Below are 27,897 nucleotides of genomic sequence, written 5' to 3' on the forward strand. Positions count from 1 at the left end.
GGATCCTGAGCTTTTTAATCTCCTAAATTCTGGGGAAGCCTCTAAATTTTCTATGATTATGGTAGAGAATTTTAATTCATATATACTTTTAACAAAGGTTCTATAACTTGGTATCCCAATTTATATTCTGATTATTTTCTCAGTATAACACTTTGAATCTCTTATGAGCCAAATCATTCTGTGATGTATGAGTATGAACACAAAGCTAAAAACATCACATTTCTTTCTAAATGTTTTAAATATTTTTTTTAATTATGTGTATTATATTAGATGAACACTTTACATTTAGAAAGGTTTTGGTTTTTTTTATATTGGAAAAATCCCAAATTAAATAACAGACCAGTTCTTTCATTCAGGGTCAGCACTTTATCACGGAAAACATAAGCTTAAACTCCAATTCATGTTCAAGAGGCCCTAGCTGATACAACATCTGGATGAGTAATTAAAGCCTCCTATCTGGTTTACTGACATAGGCCCCATTGGTGCCTTGGTATGTGTCTGATAATGATCTAAGCAAGCCCCAAGGCTGCCTGCCTGACAACTGTCAAGTCTCAGCAAAGCATATATAAGTGTGAAAGGTTATAGTACACAGATTACTCAGAAGCACAAACAAAATTTATTACCTGAAGGTTTTAAATTGTAATCAGTTTGCAGGGCTGATTTATTTGAGTAGAATTCATTTATGTTGTATGATATGGCATATGATAAGCATGGCATTTAAAAGTACTTAATATGAAGAAGATAAAGGATATGTTGTATATAATAAATATTTCCGATAGTCAAAAAGATTATTATTTAGTTTGCTTAAGACTAAAGACTGGCAATACATAAAACGGATGAATAGCATGGGTAAGAATGAATCAAATCCCTCATATGTACAATCACAATGAAAAGTTAAAATCATGAAAATATGCCAAGTTTCAGGTAATAACTGATGATAATCTAGTGTTCGTTCTCATCAATAGCTTAATCACAATGAAAAGTTAAAATCATGAAAATATGCCAAGTTTCAGGTAATAACTGATGATAATCTAGTGTTCGTTCTCATCAATAGCTTAGTGGTTTCATTAGAAATTATTTTTCTTCCTAGAAGTAATTCAAATTACCTTTTTAAAAAGAACATATTGTATTCCTGGAATAGCCACTTACTATTACTAAAAGAAAAGCCCACATTTGATTATGCGGCTTAAAAACATTACAAGAGGAAACAAGAGCAGGACCATCTTGCACAGCCATACTTAGGAATAGAAATCCAGACGTTTTAATTAAAAGAAAAAAAAAGTATAACACCATTAGCAAATAACCCTGGCATAAAAAAAATAAATGAGAGCAGAGAATTCAGTGTTCCTCTGTTCATGTTGGTATTTAACTTCTATAAATTTAGTTTATTTCTATCATGTTCAGAAATAAAAGATTCATCTCCCTTTCATTTCATTTATATTGTCTCTATATATGTGCTCAATATGTTTATATTTGGATTTTTCCTGTGTTTAGACTATCTATAACTGTCTACATAGTTGATTTTAAAATCTGAAGAATGAGAAATCAGAGGAGAGGAAAAGAAAGTAAAAAGATAAGGACAGACATAATAGGACTAGGGGGAAAAAAGGAGTGAAATTAGCTTATTTTAAGCATTACTCAGTATGATGATATTCTAAGATTTTACAGGAAGTTTTAGTATTTCTGTAAAAACAAGTAAATAAGGTAATAGTTCCTATATTTTAAGAGTTATGTACAATAAAAATATTAAAATCTAGAGGACATGGCCAAATTGACCATTTTTAAACTAGAATACAATGCTATGTATTAATAGTTCCATTTGATTTTACAAAAATATGAGATTAATCTATACATAATTCCAAACATGGAAGAAACAAGCTCAAATGACATATTTTAGATAAATATACATGGAATAGGGCTCTTTCAGCTGACTTGAGTCAAAGTCTATTTGCAGTTAATCAATTAGGTGTAGATGAAAAGGTAATACAGTTGATGGCCAACCTGGCATGAGCCAGACCAGTTTGATACAGGATGAAGAATGAGCTCTCCACAAGCAAAGGCAAGCAACAGCACCTGCTATGCACCAAATGTCACACATTTGTTCTTTCCTATTGCTCTCAGAACTACCTATTAAGATAGGCGTTATTCTGAGCTGAACGTTATTATCTCTATTTTACAGCAACTTGTAGATTTATGCTTCTAACTCAGGTGTCATTCATTCATAAAGAATGTATTAAGTAACAATAATAGGCTATGGCCTGATTACAAGGTCTGTAGGTTCAAGTGTTTCCCACTAAACTCTGGAGATGGGTGAGAACAAGTTGGACAGTAACTAGGTACAGCTAGAGATGAAGGAGCAGGTAACCTAGAAAGCATTCTCAGATAAAATGCTTGAAGCCCTGTACTGTTAGGAATCACTGAATAAATCACTGATTGGAAGGGTATTAAGGATATGTTGAAAATTCCAACAGGAGACCTCGTTCATCCATTCATTCAACCATCATATGCATAATGTCTGCTATATGCAAAGCACTGTGCTGGGATTGGAAAGGGCAGAGAAAAATCCTAAACTCATTTAGTAGAGGATTTAGCTTTTTTTAAAAAAAGCAGAGGGAAACAGATGTGGTTCAACCAATTGGGCTCCCGTCTACCATACAGGAGGTCCAGGGTTCAATGCCCAGGGCCTCCTGGTGAGGGTAAGCTGGCCCATGCTGCGAGCTGGCCCATGTGGTGTGCCTGCCCATCCTGGAATGCCCCCCACGTGGGAAAACTGCCCTGTGCAGGAGTGCTGGCCACCGCGGAGAGCTGGGGCATCAAGATGATGCAACAAGAGACACAGAGGAGAGAAAATACGAAGACATGGCAGAACAGGGAGTTGAGGTAGCACAAAAGAGTAAATCCCTGTCTCCCACTCCGGAAGGTCCCAGGATCAGTTCCTGGAGCCACCTAATTAGAATACAAGCAGACAGAAGAACGCACAGCAAATGGACACAGAAAGCTGACAAGGAGGGGAGTGGGCAGCGGGGGAGGAGAGAAATAAAAATAAATCTTTAAAGAAACAAACAGAGCAGAGACTGAGAATGGTAGGAAAGAGCAGATATGTGGATAAACAGAAATAACTGATAATATAAGGATTACAATCAATATCAGAAATTCAGAGCTGAAAACCCTAGAGATCATCTTGTTCACCCAGCTTGCCCTTCATTATCCTGTGGCCAGAGATCCAGGAGCTAGAAAGTGAGACCTCCTGGCACAGGTCCTCTCCATGGTCTGGCCTGACTTTCAGAGTGCTTCTGTGGCTCTGAGAACCAAACAGGATGCATACACTGTCATGTCTTCATGAAACACAGGGCAGGAGTTAGGAAAGGAGAAACATGTTTTGATTGATCATGTACTGTATGAATGAGCATGCAAGGAGAAAGGTCAACAGAGGGAAGAGAATGAGAAATGATATCATTAGGAAAAAAACTTCAGTGGAAAAAGGGATTTAGAAGTTCTCTTGCTACAAGTATTACCAAAACTATCTGTTGGAATCCTACTCCTCCTTAAAGTTCTAGCTTGAGGGTCACATTCTCCCTGAAACCTCTCTAGCCCCCCCTGGTAGAAGTGATAATTTCTCTTCAGTACTCTTAAAACACTTTGCTCATGCCAACAAAGCCTAGCTCTGACTTCAGGTGACGGCGGGTTTTATAGATCTTTATTTTCTCCCCACTATATTGTGGTCTCGGTTGCCAGCAGGGATCACAGGGGTCGTCTCTGTATCTCTGACGTTTAGTCCAGTACCTGTGACCAGGAAGGCACTCAGCTACACTTATGGGATTGAACTGAATTAAATGAGAGCCATGATAAATGAAAATGCATGTGCCTAAGAGGGAAAAAAAGAAAGAAAAAAGAGAGGCAGTAATAGTTGCAGTCCTCCCAACACCTTTGACAAGAGGATCTTACCCAAGGTTCACAAGGAAGCCACGTTCACACATTCTTTTCCCTTTTTACCATTTAATGCTTAACATTTTTGAGAACTCAGAAACATTCTTATTTCAAGGGAGAAAGTTCAAATATCTCTGCTTATAGTCCTTCATCCCAAGGGGTTCAGAATAGCTCATGACTATTTCTGGCCAACAGGACTGCCATACAACCTTATTTCAGAGCAATCAAAATTCACTGGCAATACTGCAAGAAGTCAGTAATGAATGGCTCATTTGGGCCTTTAAGCTAAAATGCCACCATGGGTTTGCAAGTACAACATTTCACTGGGCAAACAAGTAAGGTAAGGTGGTAGAGAGAGAAAAGATGATTCCCTTCATATAACAAACTCTGCTTGAAAGTCATTTTCTACAGACGAAAGCTCAGTCTTAAGTAGTTATTTACAAAGAAACATTCCACTAAAATTTCTACATGCACGTTTCTCATATTTCATATCAACTATTAGAAATGTTATCTAGATCAAAATCAATGCCAAAAAAATTGAATAAGATTTGTAATTTAATACTTTTTAAGAAAAATACCATATCTACTACCTTTATCTTTACTTATAAAATATTTTTAAAATATTTAAAGTACAATTGTGTACCTTGGTTTTAAAAATTGAAGTCATTTTGCTTCTGATCTTCAGAAACCTAACGCTTCAGATTAAGTTAAGGGTGTCTTCCTGCCCCAATCATATCTCCCACCTTCCTTTTTACGGAGCTGTGGCATAGCATCCGTATGAATACTTTATTATATTCTTCTTTATTCAAATAATAAAATTTAAGATAGTATCTTATAATATGCATTAAATGATATTTAAAAGGAAAATTTAAATTAAATTGACTCTAATACCAAATGTGAAAGGTGAAAGATGGTATAAATGAAAGGTCATTTGATACAAGTTCTAATTATGAATGGAGTTAGTTATTGCTAACATAATTTAACCTATGCTTTATTTTTATACTCACTTATAACAGCATAAACTTCTGTGGGCATCAGTAGAAAATAGCATGTTACACAAACATTGAGAATTAATTCCATGAGTAAATGTTACAAATACACAAATTCCATCTTGTTATCACATCGTTACATTAATGGATCAATGAACTAGATTGAAACCTGTTTAATAGATTTTATTCACATGTGCCATGAATAATTCATTTTAAAACACATGGATACACAAAACACACACTTACTGCTTATCTCTTAGCTTCCCAACCATTAAGGAATAAAGGAAAACACAATCAATCATATAGCTAACATTATCTAATATATACCTAATAAAAAGACATATGCCAGGTCATCAGGTGAAACCACTTTTCTCTCATCAGTGCTTTGACTGTCTCAGAATTATCATCATTGTCCTAATAGGATATAAATTATAAATAAGGAAACAAATGACAACCACCTGGACAATGAAATGGACAATATTTTTAAACTAGCAATTTTATTAAAATGCAGAAATGTCATTCATGTAGTTCTTTCTTATTTCATGGATGAAATTCAAGGATATAATGTTAAATTGCAATTTTGCAGAAAATCTAGACAATGAGGATGTTAGTACATTTTTAGTCTTGAAAGAATTTTGTCAAAGGAAAGCATACCAGAGGGCCTGTTGGTAAAATAAAAACATGAAACCACTCGGGCTAAAAGTGGGTGTGGGAATCCTGGATCTCCGCCCCAGGGAAATTACCAAAATGCTTTACCTGACTGTGACAGAATCTGAGCGGGTAGGAATTTAGTATATCACATTATTCATACGTGAGTTTTTTCATAACTTTTCTGGTATTGTTTTTCCTTCCAACTTTTTATTCTGGGGTTTTCATGGTTGACGACTTTGGTGTTTATTAAGACTCATTCAGTCAGTGCAACCACCCTTTTCAATAATCACAGACACACTTGGTAACTGACTATGTTTTCAGTTTAATGAGCAAGAACATATGCCTAATGATAATGGGGGATTTGCTACAAGATACTTTATAAAAATGTATATGAATAAGAATTTTTACTTGGGTTATTTTAAAATATAAATGCGGCCATGTCATAAAAGAAAAATCAATCCTGAGAAAAATGTGACCATTACATGGAAATGGATCCAGAGTTGAATAGCTGCTCCGACTCTGTTATGTGTGTGCTGCACAGCGGCATGGGGACACTCTCAGCTTTGGAGGAACACTGTCTGCTCGCTAAGGCGGTGAGCATTTATAAGTATCTGCTGCCTTTGTGGCTTTGTTTCAGTCATCTTAAATTAATCCTGAAATCAGGCAGGGTATACAGTAGTGCGATGAATAATTCTCCTTCAACTGCAGTTAATGCTGCTTACATGATATCCCTGCAATGATAGAAACCCGATTGAGCCCATCCCAACAGCCAAGAGAGAAGACTGTTCCTCCGAGGAAAGAAAGCCTTCCTCAGTCATAAACACAGCTGCATCCCGAGCTCGACTGCTCCTTTCCTACGTTTTCCGATTTGGAACACCACGCAGGTCAGGAGAAAAGCAGGAAAGGGTAGAGCAGGAAGGGCACTGTGCCGACATTTGGCCTTACTACTTCACTGTAATAAGATCCCTTAAGTATCCAGCCACTGAGGCTTATTGATTCTTCCTTGGAGTTAATGCCTCCCCCCTGGGCTTTCCTTTCTAGGCCCCCGGCTTACAGCGGTAGGGTGGGAACGAGTCCCGCTGCCGGCGCTTCACCACAAGCGTAATCTTCCTAACGCACCCCTTTCATCATGTTGACCTTCTCATCACCCTGTGCTCAAAAAGCTTTCAAGACTCGGCATTGCCTGGAAGATAAAGGCCAAACTCCTTGGACTAGAATTGAAGCCCCTTATAATCTATCTAGAGTGCTATGTTCCACCGCTTTCCAGGGGACGAATTCATTACAATCAGTCTGACCTCTTCACGCCAGCACAGAGTGCGCTGTCTGTCTCAACACCTCCCCTCATGCCATGTGCTCCATCGCTCCCCTCTTTTCAGATGGTTCAGATTCTACTTCTTCCTTCCTATCTTGTGCACTTCAGAGGAGAGTCCTGTGAAAGTTATAGCAAGGCACCTGGCACAGGGGACTTTCTCAGTAGTTTCTACTCCTTTCTCACAATTGTGCCTTGGTTTTACCCAACTTGTTGAATCAAGCCTGCTGACTCTTCCACCACGATGTTTTTGAATCGGTACATTTCATCATCTGTCCCATCCCCCAAAACTATGCACATGTCATCTGAAATATGCAGCATGTGGAAAAAAGCCCTTTAATGCATGTCACTAAAATGTGTGCACTAAACAAGAATATTAAATTCCCTATAACAAACTGAAAAACAGAGGGAAAGAGGGTGTGGCTTGAGCCAGAGCAGACGAGGTTTCTCCATAGATGAGAGCCATTTGCTCTAAGAAAGAGCTAAGGAACTTGCTTAAAACACTGATTTCTGAGTCCGATCCTGGACCTATTGCATGAGAATTGCTCATGGTCTGCTAGAAGAAATGGAATTTGTTTTTCCGTTCCATGGATGATTCTTACACTAAATTTGGAAAATCTCTTATAAACAGTCTTAGAGGGTGATCAAGAAAATCTTACACAATTGCAACTCAATTATGGCTGCATAACAGAACCACCTGTAGCATTTTTGAAAACTGCAGTTACCTCGGCATCACACCAGGCTTACTAAAGCAGGTCCTCTGAGGGTAGACCCTAAGCACCTATGTTTTTTAAATATTCCACAAAGGATCTTTATGTGCATCTGGGATTGGAAACCACAGAGCTAAAAGTTAATAATGACCAATATTTATTGGATAATTACCATTTCTCAGGAACTTTGTTAAGCAGTTTTTATGCATTTACCCATTTAATCCCCACAATCCTATGTTAGTATCTCTGTTTTCACAGGTGAGGGATCTAAGGCTCTGGAAACTAGTCCAATGCAAAACAGCTAGTAAATGAGGAAACCTAAAAACATCCTTTAAGGATATACCAGTCTATCTGATATCACACTCCAAGTTTTACTCATGCTCCCTATCTGCCTTTATTATATTAGGAATTGTTTCAGTGCAAGATAATGAGTCTCTTTCCCAGAAATAGTTCAATATGGGGAAGGGTTTATCAACTCATTTTTTTTTTTTTCTTTCTTCAGACTCCCTTCTACTGTTTGGCTATTATTCTAGGCTTTAGGTCCCAATATTCCCAAGACCTTCCCCATCTAATAGACCAAATATCTAGAAAGGGCCTCCTTATAAAGAGGGAGATATTAATGGCAGCTAAACTCTTTCCACATACAGTATAAACCTGGCCTCCCTTGGAAAACTTTAAGGTAGTCCTAGGTAATGGGTCAGGAGAGGAAGATTGTTCCTTCCTCCCAGGTTTCAAAACTAAAAGGATTGCCTTTCCCCCTACCAAAAAGAAGTGGTCCAAGCTCACATATTTCAACTGAGTCAGAATATGGAAAACTCACTAGACTTATTCCTTATTCAGTACTTTTGTACCCTTTGTATAGATGGTTTAATTTTTCAACACATTTGCAGATCTCCTCTCTCATTTATTCCCTCACAACTCACTGCCATTCCTGCACGGTAGTTTCTTTACAGGTAAAATGCTTGGGTTCCATCAAAGAGAGTGATGTGAGAGGTAATAAGTAAATGGGCTTAAAGCCTCACAAGACTCCTAAATGAAAGGTACATGCTGTTTTACTGTTTTTAATATAATGCAGCTCATCTATTACCATTCTTAAGGATAGCATAGCCAGTGGCTGTGACCTCATTTCCTGGCCAGGCCAGAGATGGTCTGTAAAATAGCCCCAGAGATAGACAGGCTCAGGAAGAACCACAGTCAAATTCCAAACGACTCAGAAAGTCAACCTGACTGCAGTACAATTGGGTGCTTTAAAAAGGATTAGGATGAGTATGTGGTCAAAATACAGAGTGGACACCAAAACAAGGTCCTTAGGAGAAATATAAGTGACAGGCATGTTTAATAGATGAAATGAAACCTAGTAAAATTAGAGGGCAGCCACAAACCAGACACATGAATAAGTAATTTGCTATCTGGCAGGTTTTGCATCCTCACACTTAGGCAGATGACAACGAGGCATTCCTAAGTACACGGGAAAGGTTTATTTAACTCATTATACATCCTCCTGGCAGAACCATTTCAAGTGAGTCAGGGAACTAAATTAATGTCAAGACCCCCAAAATATTCATGAGATAATTATAAATGTATGTGAGTTGTCTTACATGTCACCTTTTCCTTCCTATAATTTAGGTTCTTCCCCTCACTCCATCAAGTGGTCTTTTAAAATGATTGGATATTTGTCTTCTTTCTTATGATTCAGAGAGCTAAGGTTTTCAGTCAAAGCTAATTTTCTTTGAAGGGTTTTCAGAGGGTAGTATTTCCACATAGACCCCCTGAAATTATTATTTTCAAGTAGGGCTGATTCTTTTTCTTTGTAGCTTAGAAGAAAAGAGATCTATGTAATTGTAGTGTCAAAATGTCAAAAGACTGAGATAGGTTGGGGGAAAAAAAAAAGAAGAAAAAAAAAAGAAAACACAAAAAACCTTAAAGGCATCCATGCAATTTTCAGCCTTACAAATCCTTGGCTCATGTAAAATACTAGTGGCATGCTGTAATTAACTAGTTACTCCTCTCAGAATGAATAATAATATAATTATTTGCCAAAAGCTGTGAAGAAAGGATAGTTTCTGTTCTTAAAAATGTCCGCCTTTCATTTCTGAGGAAAAAAAACCCTGGCTTCATTTACATAAGCTGCTAAAACACAGAATGACCTGCAATTTCATTATTACACTACTATGATAATTTTGTCACCTTTTTATCGATGCCTTATTTTTTCGGTGATTTGAAGTAGTAATAAACTGACAAGACAATACCATGTTCAAATTATATCAGTGCCTAAAACTGCACTCAAATACCCTAAAATGTAAGTAGTAACCTGGCTGGTGAAAGCTTCTTTTCACAGTTAAGCTACCGAAGGCTAGTACTCCTTTTCCCTTGTCTGTGTAGATATAAACGAGAGGAAGGTGGACCCTAGTCTTTCAGAAGCCTCCTTCCCCTTCCTTAGAGACTGCATGTGCCAAGTAGCACAATATTAGGTAAGAGTTTAGGTGAGCATATCATTGATCACCTCTCCCATACAATAATATCTAGCACAATGGCAGTCGTCTTTGATCCTTCCAACTCCATCCTGCCATTCATTCAGCAATTCATTCAATAAGCACTTACTGAAGACCTACTATAATGTGCTGTACTGGATAGTAGGGATTTAAAGGCAAATAACACACCTTGCCCTTGAGGAAATTGCAGGTAAGTAAAGATATAAACTTGTAAATAGACGCATTAACAATGTAGTAATTTGCCACCACAAAGGTATGAGTCCTTAACATTCACACACACACATTCATTCACACATACATGCACACACATGCATATATATACACACACATACCAATTCATTCACTCACATAAATACACAAACCCCTCTAACCCATAAATCTAAGTTTCCAAACATTCTAGACTTTTTAAGTATTTTGAAGCCAATAATCAACAAAGGTGCACTACTAAAACCCTTCAATTTCACAATTTCAGTGGAGCCAGTTGGTGTGCATCTGTGTATGGATATACGTGTGTGTCTAAATGTCTGTTTTTATGTGGAGTCAGATTTTAGAGAGAGCTTTATTTAAGGGTAAAACATGCTGAACAACAGATAAATTTAATAAACATAAGATTATTTACTAATTCTAATGCTAGGTATTAGTTCAGAATTCTAAAATATCATAAAACTGATATTCACTGATACATCCCAATGATACAAAAAAGTCTAGACCATTTGTTTGGAAAACAGAGCCTAAATAAAAGTCAATGCAATTTAAATTAATAAAATCATGATAAATATTTCAAAAGTTGATGCGGTCTTGTTTTTTGAACTTTATTCAACCAAAGTATTCCTTTAATGAGTTAATAGTAGTAAGTTAGGTCTGTCTTATTTATCAAAGCACTTCCAGTATGTAAACAAGCCCAAGCTCTGGAGTCAGACTGCCTAGATTTCCCTTAACAAGCTGTGTGATCCTCGGCAAGTTACATAACTTCTCCAAGCCTCAATTTTCTCTTCTATATAATGAAGATAATAGTAGTAACTCAGAGAGATATTATAAGGATAAAAGGAATAATAATGTATAAAGTATATAGCACTGGAGCAGGCACTGTCATAGAGTAAGCTAGTATTATTTTATTATTACCCTCAAATTCAACTAACTATTCATTTGATCTCACTGATTATATTTCATATTTGTCAAGAAAATTATTTATCCACCCCATGTCTGTTTTTATAGTAGTGTATGAGGACAATTTATATTAATGTTATCATTTCTTTAAGAATGTAAAATCATTATTAATATAGTCTAGCATTTAATTTATTCATTCAACATGCAGTTATTAAAACTATAATGTGTGCAAGGTATTGAAAGGCTTAATGGTAAATGCAAAGAAAATTCAGCCACTGCCAGTAGAGGTAAAGAAGGGTTTAGCATTTCAATCCATGTTCCTGGAATTCTAAATGTTTAAGTTATTAAGCTTAATTGACGCCCAAACTATTGTAAATGATAATCATGCAACCAGAGCTCATTGGTCTCTGATAAACGGAAATAGTGAGTCCATGGTAAGCCAGTCATATTTCCTTCTCCCCAGGCCATTTCATCAAATCTTTGAAATTTCTTCCACTTATTAAAAAAAAAAAATTATCTTAAGACTTCCCAGTTGGCAATGATTACTGAGATTGATAGAAAAACTTTTTTAAATTTACTCATGCATTTATTTATTATGCAAGTCCACAGAGGAGGGAACATATAGTGATAGGACAGAGTTGAGAAAAAGGCAAATATAACCCATGCTTTCATAAAGTCTACATCCTAGCAAACTGTACCTTCTTTTCAACTGAAGGAATCATGTTGTCCTTTTGAGAAGACAATAAACTATCAGATAGTCATACATTTACCTTAGCCATTCCCTGAAAGGTTTCGAGGCAGCAAGAGCCCAAATTGCCAAAGGAAAAGAAAACCTTAAGAGGAAACACTTTGGGAGCAATGCTAGGAAAGGAAAGGGGAAAAGATGTCTCAGAAAAGCTGTGGGATTTACATCGTTTCAGTCAAACTGGGGGAAAAAATCAGTCAATTAGAAAAGGCTAATCTTGTAACATATCCTGAACAATTGTTTTAAATGAACTTTTCACTGAATTTAATTAAATGATGTTTTTCACTGGAACATTGATTCTAGACAACTGGATTCAACCACATTTTCTCTTTCCATCTCTGTTCTCACTTCACCATTTTCGTTTTTAAGATACCAAATGGATTTTTGACTGTCAATTGTTTCTTGCCATAATATATATATAGTGTATATTCCTGAATTCCTATGGACTTAATTTGGAGATCCCTGCTAAGTCCTTGGCATCTTACCTAGTTTACTATTTAGATAGACAGATGAGAGAGCACATCTCTCCCTCTCTCTTCTTTTGCTGCTGGTAGTTAATTATTTCCCTCGAGGAGGTAGTCCCTAAAGCCTTACAAAGCAACAGTAAAAGCTAATGGCTTGAAGGCAATAGGGACCACTTAAAAAAAAATACAGGTCATCCTTACCCCCTTTATTTAAAACAAATGGTTAAGGAAAACAAGCGTGACTTACAAAGTCACTTTCCAAATACACAGTAAAAGGACCAAAATCTTTTTAAACATGTAGGTAGCTTCTGATCTGAGTTTTCAAATGCTGGGATTCAGCCGTGGTAGCAATGCCTTGTTCCCAGGCACTGTCATCATAGGACTGCCACTCCTCAATGCCTTGAGCATTTAGAGATGGTTCCCATCTGTCCTAGGTATTTGTTTCTAAATAGGTGAATGTAAAAATAGCCAAGTGTTCCTAAAGCAGTTTTCTTACAAAATTCAAAAAATACATTAACACATTTTCTGCCAGCATTTTAAACAAATTCCAGGTAGTTCTGATACAGATGGTCTATCAGGACTACACTCTGGGAAGCACTGATATAGAAAAGCCCTCTCTCACTCAGTCAACAAACAACGATGATCAAGCAGTGGTTTCCAGGTAATGAGTCTGGTGCCAAGCTGACTGTATTTAATAATACAGAATCCTAGACTCTATCCTATAGTTAATGGGGCCCGGGAACATGTTTATGAATCTTAAAAATGTTTCTCATTAGCTTCTAATATACAACCCCTCTGGAATGTGAGTGGAAAGGGGTTAGGTTTGGTTTAACAAATAGGTCTTTGCTCCACAGTTCACTAAGATTTACAGATATAAAATGAGTGGTTCAACAATTCAAGAAATATATAATCTATTTAGAAAAAGAATATAAATATTAATAATAATTTAAAATATGAGATCTGTTCCTCTCTTCCCTGCATCTGAAAAGTTTATATTCTAAGGCAGTGGTTTGCATGCAAAAAAATAACACAGTATTCTGAGCAACAAAATACATATTAAAATTCAGAGCATTATAATATAAGAATATAGGAAAAATCATACAAGTTTGCATTAAAAATGTTTAATTCTTCTAATTCAGATGACCTAATTCTTATTAGTTTAGTTTTTTCTAGATTACAGAAAATATATTAAAAGCCATGAGTGACAAATCAACTTGTATTTATTATTTAAAAAGACAAACAGAAAAAGACCTTGTATATCTGGGAAAGTGGTCCAGGGGATAAGCTTCAAGGGGCCCATAAAACCCCTGACATTTTATGCAAATGATTGTTTATATGAACATAGCATTTCTCTGGAGAGAGATGTATAGCTTTAATTTGATTCTTTTGGGGTTTTGTGGCCCTCAAAATATTAAGGACGTTAGCATATTTTGTGTGCATCCTTATTAATGATGAAGAAAATTAAGTACTGACTGCATTCCAAATAATTTACTTGTTTGCTTTTTTTTTCCCAACTGTTCTCTGAATCATCTTACTCAAGTTTTAACCATTCAAATATCTCCAGAAAAGACCTAACACAGTATGGTTTCATCTAAAGAAATTCTGAAGCAGAATCATACTCTGCATGATGCATACTGATTCAAATTCTGCAGGTATCAGCATGAAAGTTTTATGTACATGTTTTTGAAGTTCCAGTGGCAGAGATTAGCTGATATCCTGAGTTTTTCCCTTTTTATTTTTTTATGCATTGCTCAGTCATTTGAAGTGTTTTCTATTAGTTCTGTATTCCTTTTCATCTCAGGTAGAAAAGTGAAGGAACTTCCCCAGAATGATACAATTCAGTTTTGCCAACCTGCATTTTGCCGGCCTAGCAAGTCTTTCACTTTGTGTTTTATTTATAATGCAGTAACAACACTATTGATGTTACATGTTTTTATTTCTCATTCTTCCTTTAGGTGTGTGTGCAACATTGATTGTTCTCAAACCAACTTCAATCCCCTCTGCGCTTCTGATGGGAAATCTTATGATAATGCATGTCAAATCAAAGAAGCGTCATGTCAGAAACAGGAGAAAATTGAAGTCATGTCTTTGGGTCGATGTCAAGGTAATGCTCATATCAAACTTCATTTCAAAAAAATATTTTTAGTCTCCATGCAGAAATGAAAAATGGAAATAACTCCTTATTAGGCAGCTGTTTCATTTCCAAAAGTCATCTTTGATTTATAATGGATACTACAGGTTTCTTTAGTATTTGTGTTGAATATGGGAGTTTGAGGGCCATAAGCAACAGTCTGTATCTTTTTTCTATATAATGAGACTGTATCTTCACAATGTCATATGCACAAAAGTAATATTCAGAGGATAGATTTCCTCCTTGCAAAGAAAAGAAGAAAAACAAGATCACGTTTTAGCAAAGAATTTAATAATTTATTAGCATGAAAATGAAAAGCACTGTATTTTTATGTATTGATTCAGTAGAATTGTTTCAAGTTCATTTTTTCAGGCAGGATGTTGTTCAGAAACAGACATTTTCCTGGTTTTTCACTTGTTATTCTTTTGAACAACTTATCTCAGTTATAATTGTCTTTTCCTTATCTCAAATTTTAGAAATCTGTGATTATTGTGCTATTTACTTTCAAACAGAAATTGACATGCAAATTTACCTTTGTAAAAAGGTTACTTAGAGCTATAGTTATAAAACTATCAACCAACAAGTTGCAATAAAGATACTGTTGTAAGGATATTATAAGTTTGTCATTAGATATTTAGGAAAGAGTTAATCTTTATTGTTAATTTCTTCAATACAGATAACACAACTACAACTACTAAATCTGAAGATGGGCATTACGCAAGGACAGATTATGCAGGTACATAAATTTCTGCTGCAAAATGTGAGCGCTTCTATAAAAGATTCCTGGGGAATCATTGTTTTACCATGATCCTAAATTGAACTTTGCAAGAAGTCTGATATGTGCCTGTCTTCCTTGCTTAGCTAAAGCTTTCAATAAGCAAGAATGACTTTTGTCAAAGCTAATAAGTCACACGTTTTTCGCCAGAGTTAAAGCAATTGTCAAAAATGTCAGTAAGATATAATTAACTTGTTTTGACAGTGCAAATGGTACAAATGACAAAACATTTATCAAATTAATGGGCACCAATGGAAATTAATGCAGTTTTTGGCAGTATATTGTAATAAATGCAAATGTTCTTGTTTGAATTTTCACAAAAGTCGACAACAAAAAGTTTACTAGTCTTTGAGAAGCAAGAAGGACAGCTATAAATAGTACTATAGACTGTCTATATTTAGATGCTAAGTTTAAAGGGTATATATAATTTATTTTAAAACATAGTAAGTTCCTTTATTTAGAAACTAAAAATAGCTACTGAGACATGCACAATTATAAAATATTTTATACAAAAATATAAATCTTATTTCGCAAACATAGAATTTTATTTTGAAGAACGTCTCTAGCTAATACAATTTACCTAGCCTGAGAAATAATTTCTGGGTATGTAAATGGAATTTTATCAGGTTACTATGTTTTATACAAAATTAGAATAGAAACACACGAAAATAAAATTATCGAGGTTGATAATGATGCCACATAAGTTTCTTTCATTTGTTGTAAACACAGTTTACTATTTAGCTATTAAGCATTTAGAACTAAACTTATGGCTAGCATTCAACCAAAAAGAATTGCTTCTTATCTTTCAAACTACATATTACCATTCATCCTTTCTCTCTGAAATCCCATTACCTTTAACAATATTTCTGAGTTTATATTTATAAAAAACATAAGTCTGGATGAAAATGAAAATAAATTTATAATCATATTTTATTTATAGATACCTTGAATTTCTCAGGATTTTCAAATGATACAAGAATTTTTTTTAATGTGCTAGAAGCCCAGTAATATCATAAACAATGATATATGGAAATACTAGTTCTACTATTTTACAGTAATTCTCAAAATGTCAAGAACATATGTTAATAGGTGTTCCTTGAAAAGAAGAGCCCACTTGCCAGGTAAGTATGGGTAGAACCCTTCTAAACAAATGGACCCTTTACTCCAGATCTCCTCACACCTCACAGATTTTTTGAGCACTATAAAATCTCTAAGAAGAATATAATAAGCATCTTTGTTTTTGTTTTTACTTTTTATTGTGTAAAATTTCTAATATGCACAATGTAAGCAAGATTGTAATGAACCCGCATGTACTCATCACCAAAACCCTGTACCATCAACCGACAGACAACCCTTCCTATCCCCATCCTCTTTCACCATTTCCACATTATGTTGAAATAAATCCCAGACATAACATTTCATTCATAAATACTTAAGTATGAAACTCTAAAAGATAAATCCTCTTTAGCAAAATTACAGTACCCTTATCACACCTAAAAATAATTATGAATTATTCCTTATGATACACAGGTTTTATCAAATGTATCTGATGAATAACACATGGTTTATGGCAGTACAAATGTTGCCAAGAATACACTTTAGGATGTGCTACCCTTAGGGTAAATATTAAAAGTAATAGCTGATAATTATGGAAAATCCAGGTCTGAGGCTAATAAAATCTATTTTAAATTTTAAATGAAGTTAAATTAAAATTTAAAATTTTATTATAAACAGTAACTATACCTTGACGGCATTTTAAGTCACTAACTGGCATATTTTATTTTTACTCTAACCTAAGAAATTGGGGGATTTCTTAAGGATCTCACATCCATACAAGGAGTAGCTTACTACCTAAGTTAAAATATATTTATGTCTGTTTTATAAAATAATTCATTTGGAAAAATCTCAAAAAATATAACGTTATCTGAATGTCTTTTCCATTGAAACATCCATCAAATTCATAGGAAAATCAAACCTCTCCCTAAGAATTTTATCCTGACAAAGCACTCCCAAGTTCATCAACATCAATATGCAAATATATATACATTTTTTAAAAATGCACCAGTAAATGTAACAGCTCTCTCAGTGTCATCCCCCAGATTGCATCCTAACAGTTTATCCATTTTCAAAGAGTTTTAGGGATTGAATTTGAGTCCAAATTGAATTCATATGTGGATTTGGTTTCAAACAGATAATCTCTGATTTTCTACATCAGTGCTTTTAATTGACTTATTGTTTCCTATCATCTCTTTATTGGACTTAAGAAGGAAAGAGAATGTTTTTAAATACATGCAAATGAAAAACTATTCAGATATTCAGACACAAAATGTGGTCCGGGGGTTCTAGTTTGACATTAGATTTATTTAGTAAATCCCAAAGGAAAACTATTAAGATAAAAATAAAGTTTAAAAATACATGTTTGTTGAAATCTAAAATTAAGACAGGAAAAAGGATAATGTTGATTGAAGCTTCCAAATCCTAATTAAACACTGATTACATACTTTAAAAATTCCTCTGTCGTCCTTAGGAATGAAGCTATGTTGACACAGTTAACACAAGAGTAAAGAGAATTTTACCATGAGTTATTTTAGGATCAATCAGATCATTAAAGAAGGTGTTATTTCCCAGTGATCTGACCAAAAGCTGGAGACATAATAATTCTCAAAACTAGCTTTTATTTTTATTTCCCAAACACAGTTATCTTTTAAACTGTTTCCATGCTACTTATTTTTATTCAGATCAGTTTCTTTACTGGAGGGTTTATAACTACAATGACATATGTATAGGGATTTATCATTTGCAAAGTGTGCTTCCGTAATACCTTATTTGTATCTCACCACCACCCTATAGCACATAGCATAGACTTTCCTAATTTACAAACAAGAAAGCAGAGACAGAAAGAATACATAAATTAGCTACTGTTACAAAATTTAAAATACACAGAGTCAGAAATTCACCCAGATCTGGTGACTCCAAATTCCATACCTCTTCCAATTTACCATTCGAGGAAAATGCTTATAAACTTTCCTTTTGGCTTCCCCACTGTCGTGCTGAAAACCTTCACTGTGTCTCCTCCTCAAGAGCATACTTGTGGCCATGACACAGTAGCAGCCAAGCAAGACACTTCATTGGCTTGGCCCTCCTCCTGGGTGCCTGCATTCTTCCACCCTCCTCATGTCTACTCTCCTAACTCCATATGGTAGACACTGGCCCTGCATTATATGCAGAAATACGTATCAACTGTGTGCATACATCCACTCACACACACAGCACATAAACCCTGTTGAGTTATCTATCATCTTATGCCTTAAAACAATGACATTCATCTTTGGCCTTCTTCCCCAACCCACACATATACACTCACATACACACATTCTGTCTGAAGGAAAGTAAGAATTGGAATTTAATCTAGACGCCTTTATCTTCACTAATATTCTTATTTTAAAAGAGTTTATGCAGTAGTCACATTCCTTAGTCTTTCCAAGCTTCCAGTATTTATTTGCATTTTCCTGAATTTTGGAACACAAGCTTTGGAAAAGCTAAAAGGAACCAAATGGAATGGTGTATGTCATTACCCTCTTAATTTCTGTTTCACATGCTAAAATTCCCTAAGGAAGGAAAACAGGAATTGTATGACTCAAATTCCTAGAAGTTTGCTATAGGCTCACAGCTAATTTAATATCAGCATCGCTTCCCTTGATAGACGAACATTTGCAGACTCTCCCATCAGAGGAAAGTAGCAATCTTAAGACACTCTCATTTTTTCCTCATATGTCTACTATAGATTTAAAACTCTTACCAATTCCTCTTTTTTATATTTAAGCCTACCTTAAAAGCTATTAGCACAAGATTACACATTTCTAACTATAGAAATGGAGACATCATTTCAATCCCAAATTTTAAAGTAAATGTGCTATGTTGCATTTTTACTATCATTTCAAAGAAAGAGACTCAAGTAAGAACTAGCAGAGGCTCAATTATGTAAAATAAATGCAAAGTAAGTGACTGTTGCCTCCAACAAGACAAACACGCAGTATATAAGAACGAAGGACCTTCCCCAGAGCTGTGAATCCCATGATCTTCATCAGCGCATACTGTCTTGGGCACCAGGAGGCCTAAGAATTTGCCACATCATCACCGCCATGTTATTTTTTAGTTGTATCGGACTTAGGCTTTCTATTCTGCCTTCTCTCCTTTAATGAGAACCAAGGCTTATTGAATCTTGAATCGAGACCTTTGGATTTGTTGCAAGGCCAAGTAACGGGCTGCCTGTCAGATTTGTGAAAGAGGCCATTTAATGTTATTCTTCCCTCATCAATCTAGAATTGGGCTCAGAAAAGGATCTGTCTCTTCACCCGCAGATTGGTTCAGAGAACGCAAGTTTTAGAAAATCATAAAGCTAGGGCTTTCAGGGCTTTCCATTATTTCAAAATGCTAATATTTATACTTCTGGAAGTTTTAAAAAAGCAAATGCTTTACACCTCTTGAAATTTGCAACATTTTCTTTAAAATATATATTCTTCACATATTTTATAGTGGGAAAAAAAATTGTTCAACTGTTTTGTTTTTCTCCCTCTGGTATATAGTATTTTCTGATTATGTTGCTTTTCTGTCTAAAAGCCCTCTCATGCCTTAGAAAAAAATGTGACTGCATTGTTTTTCAGTAAAAATGGACTTAATTTTTTAAGTTGTTAAATGTTAAAACAAAATAAAACAGCAGCATAAACTATTACAGTAACTGTGTTTAGCCCTAAGCTTCCTTGTAACCAATATAAACAGAGAAATTATGTTGATCAATTAATTCAACAAATATTTATAGAGTACCTCCTATACATAAGCCATTGTCCTGGGCTCTACAAAAGTGAACCAAAATCTCTGCTAAAATGGAGCTTAGTTTTGCATTGTCTGATTTTTAAAAATTACAGATATGATCAGTTCAGAGACCAAAGACAAAGTTTCTCCAATGCTATAGTATAAAACAAAGATTTAGCATTGATAATTTTACAGTACATCACTGGAAAACAAAGAATGGATAATAGCTTCCACAATGATTTTTACAAAATATGCTCCTTATATAGCTGGGAATTTAAATCAAGTTTTTATAACATTCTAGAGCATAGCATTAAAATATGCATTACGCACTGATAGTGTTTCTGTGTCAGATTAAAGTAATGAGTTATATTTAAGTGTTTTCCAAATTGGAGAAAACGAAATAATATGGAGAATACTGAAGAAAATGGTTGCGGGGAAAACCATGTTCAACTTATTTCAGACACACACACTTATATATGGATTCAAGAAGGAGAACACTGGGAGAGTCTGAAGTAAAGATAAAGATTGTGAATATTATATATTTGTAGCAAATATAGTATTTATATGGGGAAAAGGGATTTCCCTTGCTTTAAGTGACTGCTAAGGAGAAAAGTCAGCCCTGGATCATCTTCAGCATTTGGAAGGAGCCAGGTCTCCCTCACTCCAGGCACCGGTGAAGCCCATGTGTCTACTTCCTGGCCATTACACTGTGCTAGTTCACCATTTCTTGCAGGGAATTTTTAGGAAATATTCCATTTGGAAACACATCTTTTTACCTTTAAGGAATAATTTAGATATTAAGCTCAGATCTGAAATATGGAAGAAATACATCAGAAATAGATATTTAAACCAAGTCCTAACCATCTTATTGGTCGTCTATCTGCCCGTTATACCACCCTAAGAGGAAACTGACAACTTGAAGGGGTAGCTCGGTAATCTAAGTGAATATTCAGAGTAACTTGTTCTCTGCAGAAGTCATTGCTATTTACAAGTAAGAAAATGGAGGCTTAGAAAGATTAAATAAAAAGAGCACTTGATAGTGCTAAGGTTAAAACCATCATTGCTAATTCCAGAAGCCAGTGAAGTCTAAATGATGACAGGCCAGGGGAGAAGTGTCACTACCTAAAGTTCTTAGGGGCTTTGGAGGTCACTCAGCATTCTGAGGGTATAACCCCTTGGGAGTTCCAGACTCAAGCGTTCCCCCATGATGCCTACATTGTTATGAAAGACTCCAAAGAATTAATCCTCTCTTTGAACGAATATCTATATGTTTTAAGCATCTATTACTGCTATATTGTTTGGTTTTAAGTATTTCCAGTTCTATTCCCTATTTTTCCACATAGACAAGAGAAACAAAACGGAATAGTGTTTGCCACCTCGTAATCCTGTATGACTAGAAAGAAAAAATTACTAAACCACGTGCCATACTTTGTAGTTTCACAAAGAACCACTCACATTACCATATTCATTTTAAAGTCAGTCCAAAGAACAAATACTAGGGGTAATGAAACTGTACCTCAAAAAAGTCTAAGTGGCTAACCCAGAACTGGGCACAGTATCGTGACATACCAACAAACCAGCAGTGCAAACAAGAGTCCGTTTTGATTTATCTAATATTTACCTTAATTATTCTTCTATTATGCATATACAGATATAAATATCAAGTGGTTTCATAGCGTATTTATAGCATAAATTAATTCAGTCATGTGGCAGAAATCTACATTTTAAATGGATGCATTTTCCATTTGCTCATGAACCCAAGGAGCACATCATCGGAAAGCATATTATGTCTAGGCCAATAATTTGATGTGTAGGAAATAAACAAATAGCAGCAAATGCAGGCAGCAGCTTGTAGCACAAATATTGGTATCAACAGTGAAATAAATAAAAGTGTTTGCCCAGGCTATTATAGTGCCATCAGACTAGCCTAGAATATTTAAACCCTGGAAATGAATTAAGATGTCCTATTTTCTCAAGATTTCTGAGGAAAAGAGTCTCAATTCAAGTATTTTCCCCTCTGGGATTTACATTACAGTGCTGCAAAATTCATAAAGCTTTCTATGAACTCTAACTTACAATTTTTCCTGCTTTCATGAACTTCTGTGCTTTCATTGTTTCTCCCATAAAATCATGTAGCCAGTCATCTGTAATATTACGTTATGTTCATAGTTAGAGATAAACACAGAAATGGTATTTGCAATACAGATGAAGATTTTTTACTGAAGAATTGCCTTGGGCCCTGGTAGACACTCTGCAAAACTTTGTGCTTATACACAAGTTCATTAATGCATCCTGCATCATTTATGTACACTTTTTCCTATTTGAAATGGTCTTTCCTGAAACAAATTGTTGGTTTTGAGGTATTACTATATACCTTTCTTTTTCAAAGATGTATGGCAGCCTGATTGGTGGTTAAAGCCACGGAATCAGGGAGGGTAGAGTCCAAACACCAGCCGTTACTCTTATTGGTTATTTTACCTTGAACCCATTTAGTTAACCTTCTGAGCCTCAATTTCTTCATCTGTTCAATGGAGATAAGATTTCTCTCATGAAGTTGAAATTTAAATTAAATGACATTATGTAAAACATTAGCAACATAATACTCTCAAATAAATGGTAGCAATTGTTATTATTTTCCTTTTTGTCTGGTGACTGAAAAGAATTTATTTTTATAGGAAAAAGTACATATTGTATGTGATATAGTCTGTCCATAGGATATGAATTCAGAGTTTTTTAATACATATGGTATCATTTATGGACTCATACAATTTCAAGATTGTTTTTTTCCTTCCCAAGTCATATAACAAATTATTGCTAACTTTTTAATTCATCTATAAATAAATATTTATTGAGCACTACAGTTTATAAGTGTTCATCACAGTGATATAGCTAAATTATCACATAGCCAATTTTCCTACAGTCAACATAATTTTAGGTATGGTATATATTTGTCACTTCCAAATAATTTAATCACCAGACTATTATAACATGTGATTCAAAGAGAAGTTTAGTGAGAGGATGTAACATTTGATAGAACTGAAAGATGATGACATCACTTATATTTCTCTTTTACTTAACCTTTAAAATTTTTTGTTTATACTCCAGGGTATATGTTTGAAGGACCCACACATTCATTACTTAATTACTATGTAATGTGTGCTTGCCCTAACACTATTGACCTGTGTGACTCTCCTTTACCTGTACTTCCATTGCTAGGCAGCTTCTCATCCTCTGGACAGGCATGGGCAAGTCCTGCTCTCCTTACTTCCAATCTCCTCTGGAACCTCACTCAGTAACCTCCAAGAAATAACAATATTACTACAAAGGTCAAGTCATATTGGATTGGTATGTCCTTCTGCATGGTGAAACTTGCAAAAGTTCTCACATAAATTAACTTTGAGAGCCATCCTCTAATATAGAATTCAAAGAAGTTTGACCAAAAGAAAGAAAAATGAACCATTCTCAGAAAGCAAGGTGAAATCCTTCAGTTTTTCCTGAGATAATTCTTAGTACTTAATGCTGACAAATATTCTTCATGGTGACATTGTTAATATTTAACTTCAAAACAACAAATTTTAATAGGATATGTTTATAAGTTAATCTCATACAGAATGAGATGGAGGGCTCTGCTGAGAGTTATCAATACATTACCAGTAGTTGATAGTGGTACAAAATTAACTATAAAATATATTCCAAGCCAATAAAAAATCCATTGTTTTTAATCTTTCTTTCATATTTTCTGAGGTTCAAAACTGTGTGCCAGGCATCTGAAAACCCCCTCCTAAGAGCAGCACATTAAAAATTTCATTTAACAATGGAAACAAAGATCTCTTCTTTTTTAAAAGATAAAATAAATTTTAAAAATCATTCAGAAAATGCAGCCTAAAAGCAAACTCCATTTGTCCTAAAGAAAGTACGTATTCCAAAAAGATGATGTTATTAATCTACAAAGTTTAAACCAATAAGTGATTAGTGTTTTGTCAGGTAATACACATCCAAATTCACTTCTGAAGATTGATTGTTCATGTACTGTCACAATTATTCTACAAATCTGGCACCACTGGGTTTTCTTCCTCTTTATTTTTCTATTTGAAGAGGCCCAGGAAAATTAAAGGTTTGCAGTCGTTTGAAATAATCTCTGAGCACATCCCATTTCTATCCCCACTCCTGGCCATTCACCCATTCCCCACAGTTGGCACACATATCTTTGTTATTGGTTTCTGATTTTTAATGAAGTTTTGCTAAAGAAGCAGGAGTAAGAGGAGACCACAGTGCTTTATTTGTAAAGTACTGAAGAGTCTACATTGTCTTCTATATGTAGAATAATCACCAGCAAGTCAAATCATAAGGCATAAAGCATCCCATCAATAACCATTAACTCTAACTTATCTAAATAGATTATCAGTACTATATTCTCATATCTAGGCTGGCTGCTTTCTGAAATGTAGCATGCTTCTGAACTGTTCACCTTAGCCAAGAATTGGTATGTGCTCAGGAAACATAGCTCATTGTAATGCTATCCTAAGAAAACCATTATCATCTTCATTATCATCATGATTATCATCATCATCATCATAATCACCAGGGAAATAATACCACTGGAATAGGATCATTTAGTTCATTCCAAAACCAACTAGAAATTATAAGTGTGTTATCTATTGTTTTGGATTCTCTGCAAGGCTATTTTCCAATGACATGGGTAATCATATTTATTTCTTAATTTCATTTGCATTTTAAAGAAATCACTTATAAATAGCATTCTGTAGGAAAAAAAAGAGCCTGGAATAGGAATGCAGAAACTTTTGACTTAGTCTTACCTCTGTCACACAAGCTAACATTTTAAACCTGGATAGCTAGTTAACCTCTCAGGGCCTAAGTTTTCCCAACAGTAAAATTTGAAATGAAGGTTAGATTACTAGGATGCCTTTCTAGCTTTAGGATTCTATAACTAAGGATACAGCTTTAATTCAGAAATGATGATTGACTGGAAAGTTGGAGTCCATCACCTTATAGCCATAGTTCTCAACTAGGGGCAGCTTTGTCCCACCTTCCCATCCCTTCCCCACACAGGGGAATTTATTGGACAATGTCTGGAGATGTTTTTGATTGCTACTGATGTGGGGAAAGAGGGAATCACTACTTGCATCTAGTGGAGAAAGAGCTTATTGATGCTGCTAAATATCCTACAGTACACAAGTCACAGCATAGAATTATCTGGCTAAAATGTCAATAGAGCCAAGGCTGAGAAACCTTATGGTATTAGAAATTATGGGAAGGTGTGCATTAGCTCAGGTTTAAAAGTTAGGTGGCACTGTGGTGTCCATGACTCGCCCTTCCTAATCATTTCTCAATTCTCCTAAAGCCAAAAACACACAATCACAGTCTGAGGATCGTTGACCTAGTCCAAGTTGCTTTTCATCTCACTATTTCACATACATACACCTTTAAAAAAAAAAAAAGATGATTGTCTCAAAACTAGACATGTCCTTTAGAGTTTCATAAATAGGAGGAAATATCTGTTTCTGAAAAAGTTTCTCAGAATATTAAAAATTCACAATAGCAAAAGGTGTCCATCAACAGATGAACAAATAAACAAGATACATATTATATGCACAATGGAATATTATTTAGCCATAAAAAGGAATAAAATTCTGATATGTGTGGTATATACGAACTTTGAAACACCATGTTAAGTGAAATATGAAATAAGACAGATGCAAAAAGTCAAATATTCTATGATCTTGCTGATATGACATACCTAAAATAAGCAAATTCATAGAGACAGATAGCAGATTATAGGTTACCAGGTGATGGGGAGTAAAGGGAATGTTTAATGAGTACAGCGTTTCAGTATGAGGTGATGAAAATTTTGGATAACAGATGTTGGTGATGATAGCACAATATTGTGACCATAATACCACTGAATTTATACTGGAAAGTTTTTAAAATGGGAAATTTTGAGTTGTATGTATGTAACTACAGTAAAAAGTTTTTTTTTAAAAAATTGATCAGACTAAAAAAGAAACTATATTACATTTTATTTGGATGCTTTTAGGTATGGTAAGTTATTAACAATAATCTCAGAGTCAAAATTGGATCTCTGATCCTAGTCAGGATTCCTAATTGGTGTTTTCAGCTTGGGTTCCTGCTTTGAAGTTGTTCAAAGCTGTGTCATCTTTTCGTTCACATTAACTCCTCATTACAAACCTTGTCTAAAGTGCTGAACAAAACACTGCCTGTTTGAAAGATTTTTAATGATGCTCTTTGAGGAGGAAATAGCAACCATTTCCAAGTTTCTTTTTATTATCTGGGCACTTCCACAATGTAAGTCTTAGTAAACCTCAGTGCACAGAAATATATTTAAAACCCAATGGCTAAATTCTATTAAAGTGTTGAACAGCAATTCTTAAGACCAAAATCAAGCTGAACAAAATGCTTGATGCCATTCAAAATCAAAGTATTTCATGAAAACTTTCATAGCTGAAAGAGAAGGGGAACCTGGTGAATTTCTCTTAAATGGCAACTCAATGCTCAACTATGCTGTGCCGCATTTTTCAGGAAGGGACATGAATGCGTGATACTATTAAGCGGCTCCCAGGCATAGATACTCCTTAGAACAGGGAATAAACCTTGCGGCATTGATTTGCTGTCTTACCTAGTGAAATAAAGTTATTGGTTTTGCAACAAGGACAATGAGGATATTTGTTTAAAAAGACAACTTGAAAAAATAGCAAAGACAACAGGAAATGATAAATGAGCAAGTCTTTGCTACAGTAATTACTTTAGTATTGAAACAAATGAGTAACTTTCACAGCAATGTTATTTTCTGTCTTATACTACTAACTATTTTCATAGATATGTGTGTCAGTGGCCTTTTTACTGCAAAAAAAATCTAAAAAAGAAGAGTTGGTACATAAATAAATTGTCTGAGATATTTCTGTAAATGTTTTGAAAAACTTATGATACCCTTGGTAAAAACAGTATCTCTGAAAAGTGGGACAAATTATTTTCATCGAAAACAGCTTTATGTACAAAATTAGTTATTAAAAGAAAACATCAAAGTAAATCTTTCTGGTATAGACAGCTGAAATAGCATAAAACTATCTATAATCTATTTATTGAATATCATTCTGCATATGATTTTTTAATTCTGTTTTGAAAGGGTTTGGTTTTGTGAAAGACATACTAGACAAGGAATCAAAAGACCTAAATTCCAAACTAGCTGCTCAACATGTATATGTTATGTCTTGTGGGGAATTCTCCTAACCTGTCTGAGATGCTTTAGAATAAAAAATGTATCTTTTCTGCATTTTTCACGTTTTTGGTACAAAAACTCATTGTGAGATGTAACTCCCCATGCAGTTATCAGAAAAATTTATTATTGGCACAAATTCAGGGTATGTATACCCCGCATCCTAAAATGTTTTCCATATTGTCATCAAAGTTTTAGTTATTTTCTAAAGTAATTATTTCATTTGGGTAGCATAATTTGTTCTAATTTTAACAAAGTTCAAATGGAAGACTTTTAAATTCTAGGTTGCCAATTTCCCATTTCTGTGTATGAGTGTATTAACTGGGTGATATGAAAAAATTAGAAAACAAGGGTGATGGACTCAATATTATCTTGACTATGTATACTAAGCCCCAATTTGTGCCCAAGGTTATTCTGTTTTCCACTGATTGACTTAAAAAACTCAAACTCCATTTTCCAAAACCACAAAAACTATTGGAGCAACCATTCATAATATTATAATGGATTTTTTCCCATTAACATGTTCTTAATTA

At 34.8% G+C, this 27,897-nt stretch overlaps 1 protein-coding gene and 1 long non-coding RNA gene across 2 annotated transcripts in view; one reads left to right on the top strand and one right to left on the bottom strand.

The window, feature by feature from the left end:
* The window catches only part of TMEFF2 (transmembrane protein with EGF like and two follistatin like domains 2), a 255,536-nt gene that overhangs the window by 195,639 nt on the left and 32,000 nt on the right, over positions 1 to 27,897 (top strand). Inside the window, exons 6-7 of the mRNA XM_058300478.1 lie at positions 14,350 to 14,498; positions 15,202 to 15,261. Of these exons, the coding sequence (XP_058156461.1) occupies positions 14,350 to 14,498; positions 15,202 to 15,261 (209 nt within the window). The remainder of the gene's footprint in view (positions 1 to 14,349; positions 14,499 to 15,201; positions 15,262 to 27,897) is intronic.
* The window catches only part of LOC131279167 (uncharacterized), a 94,326-nt gene that overhangs the window by 31,682 nt on the left and 34,747 nt on the right, over positions 1 to 27,897 (bottom strand). The window lies entirely within an intron of this gene.

Source organism: Dasypus novemcinctus, chromosome 7, assembly GCF_030445035.2.
Source record: "Dasypus novemcinctus isolate mDasNov1 chromosome 7, mDasNov1.1.hap2, whole genome shotgun sequence".
Classification (NCBI taxonomy): Eukaryota; Metazoa; Chordata; class Mammalia; order Cingulata; family Dasypodidae; genus Dasypus; species Dasypus novemcinctus.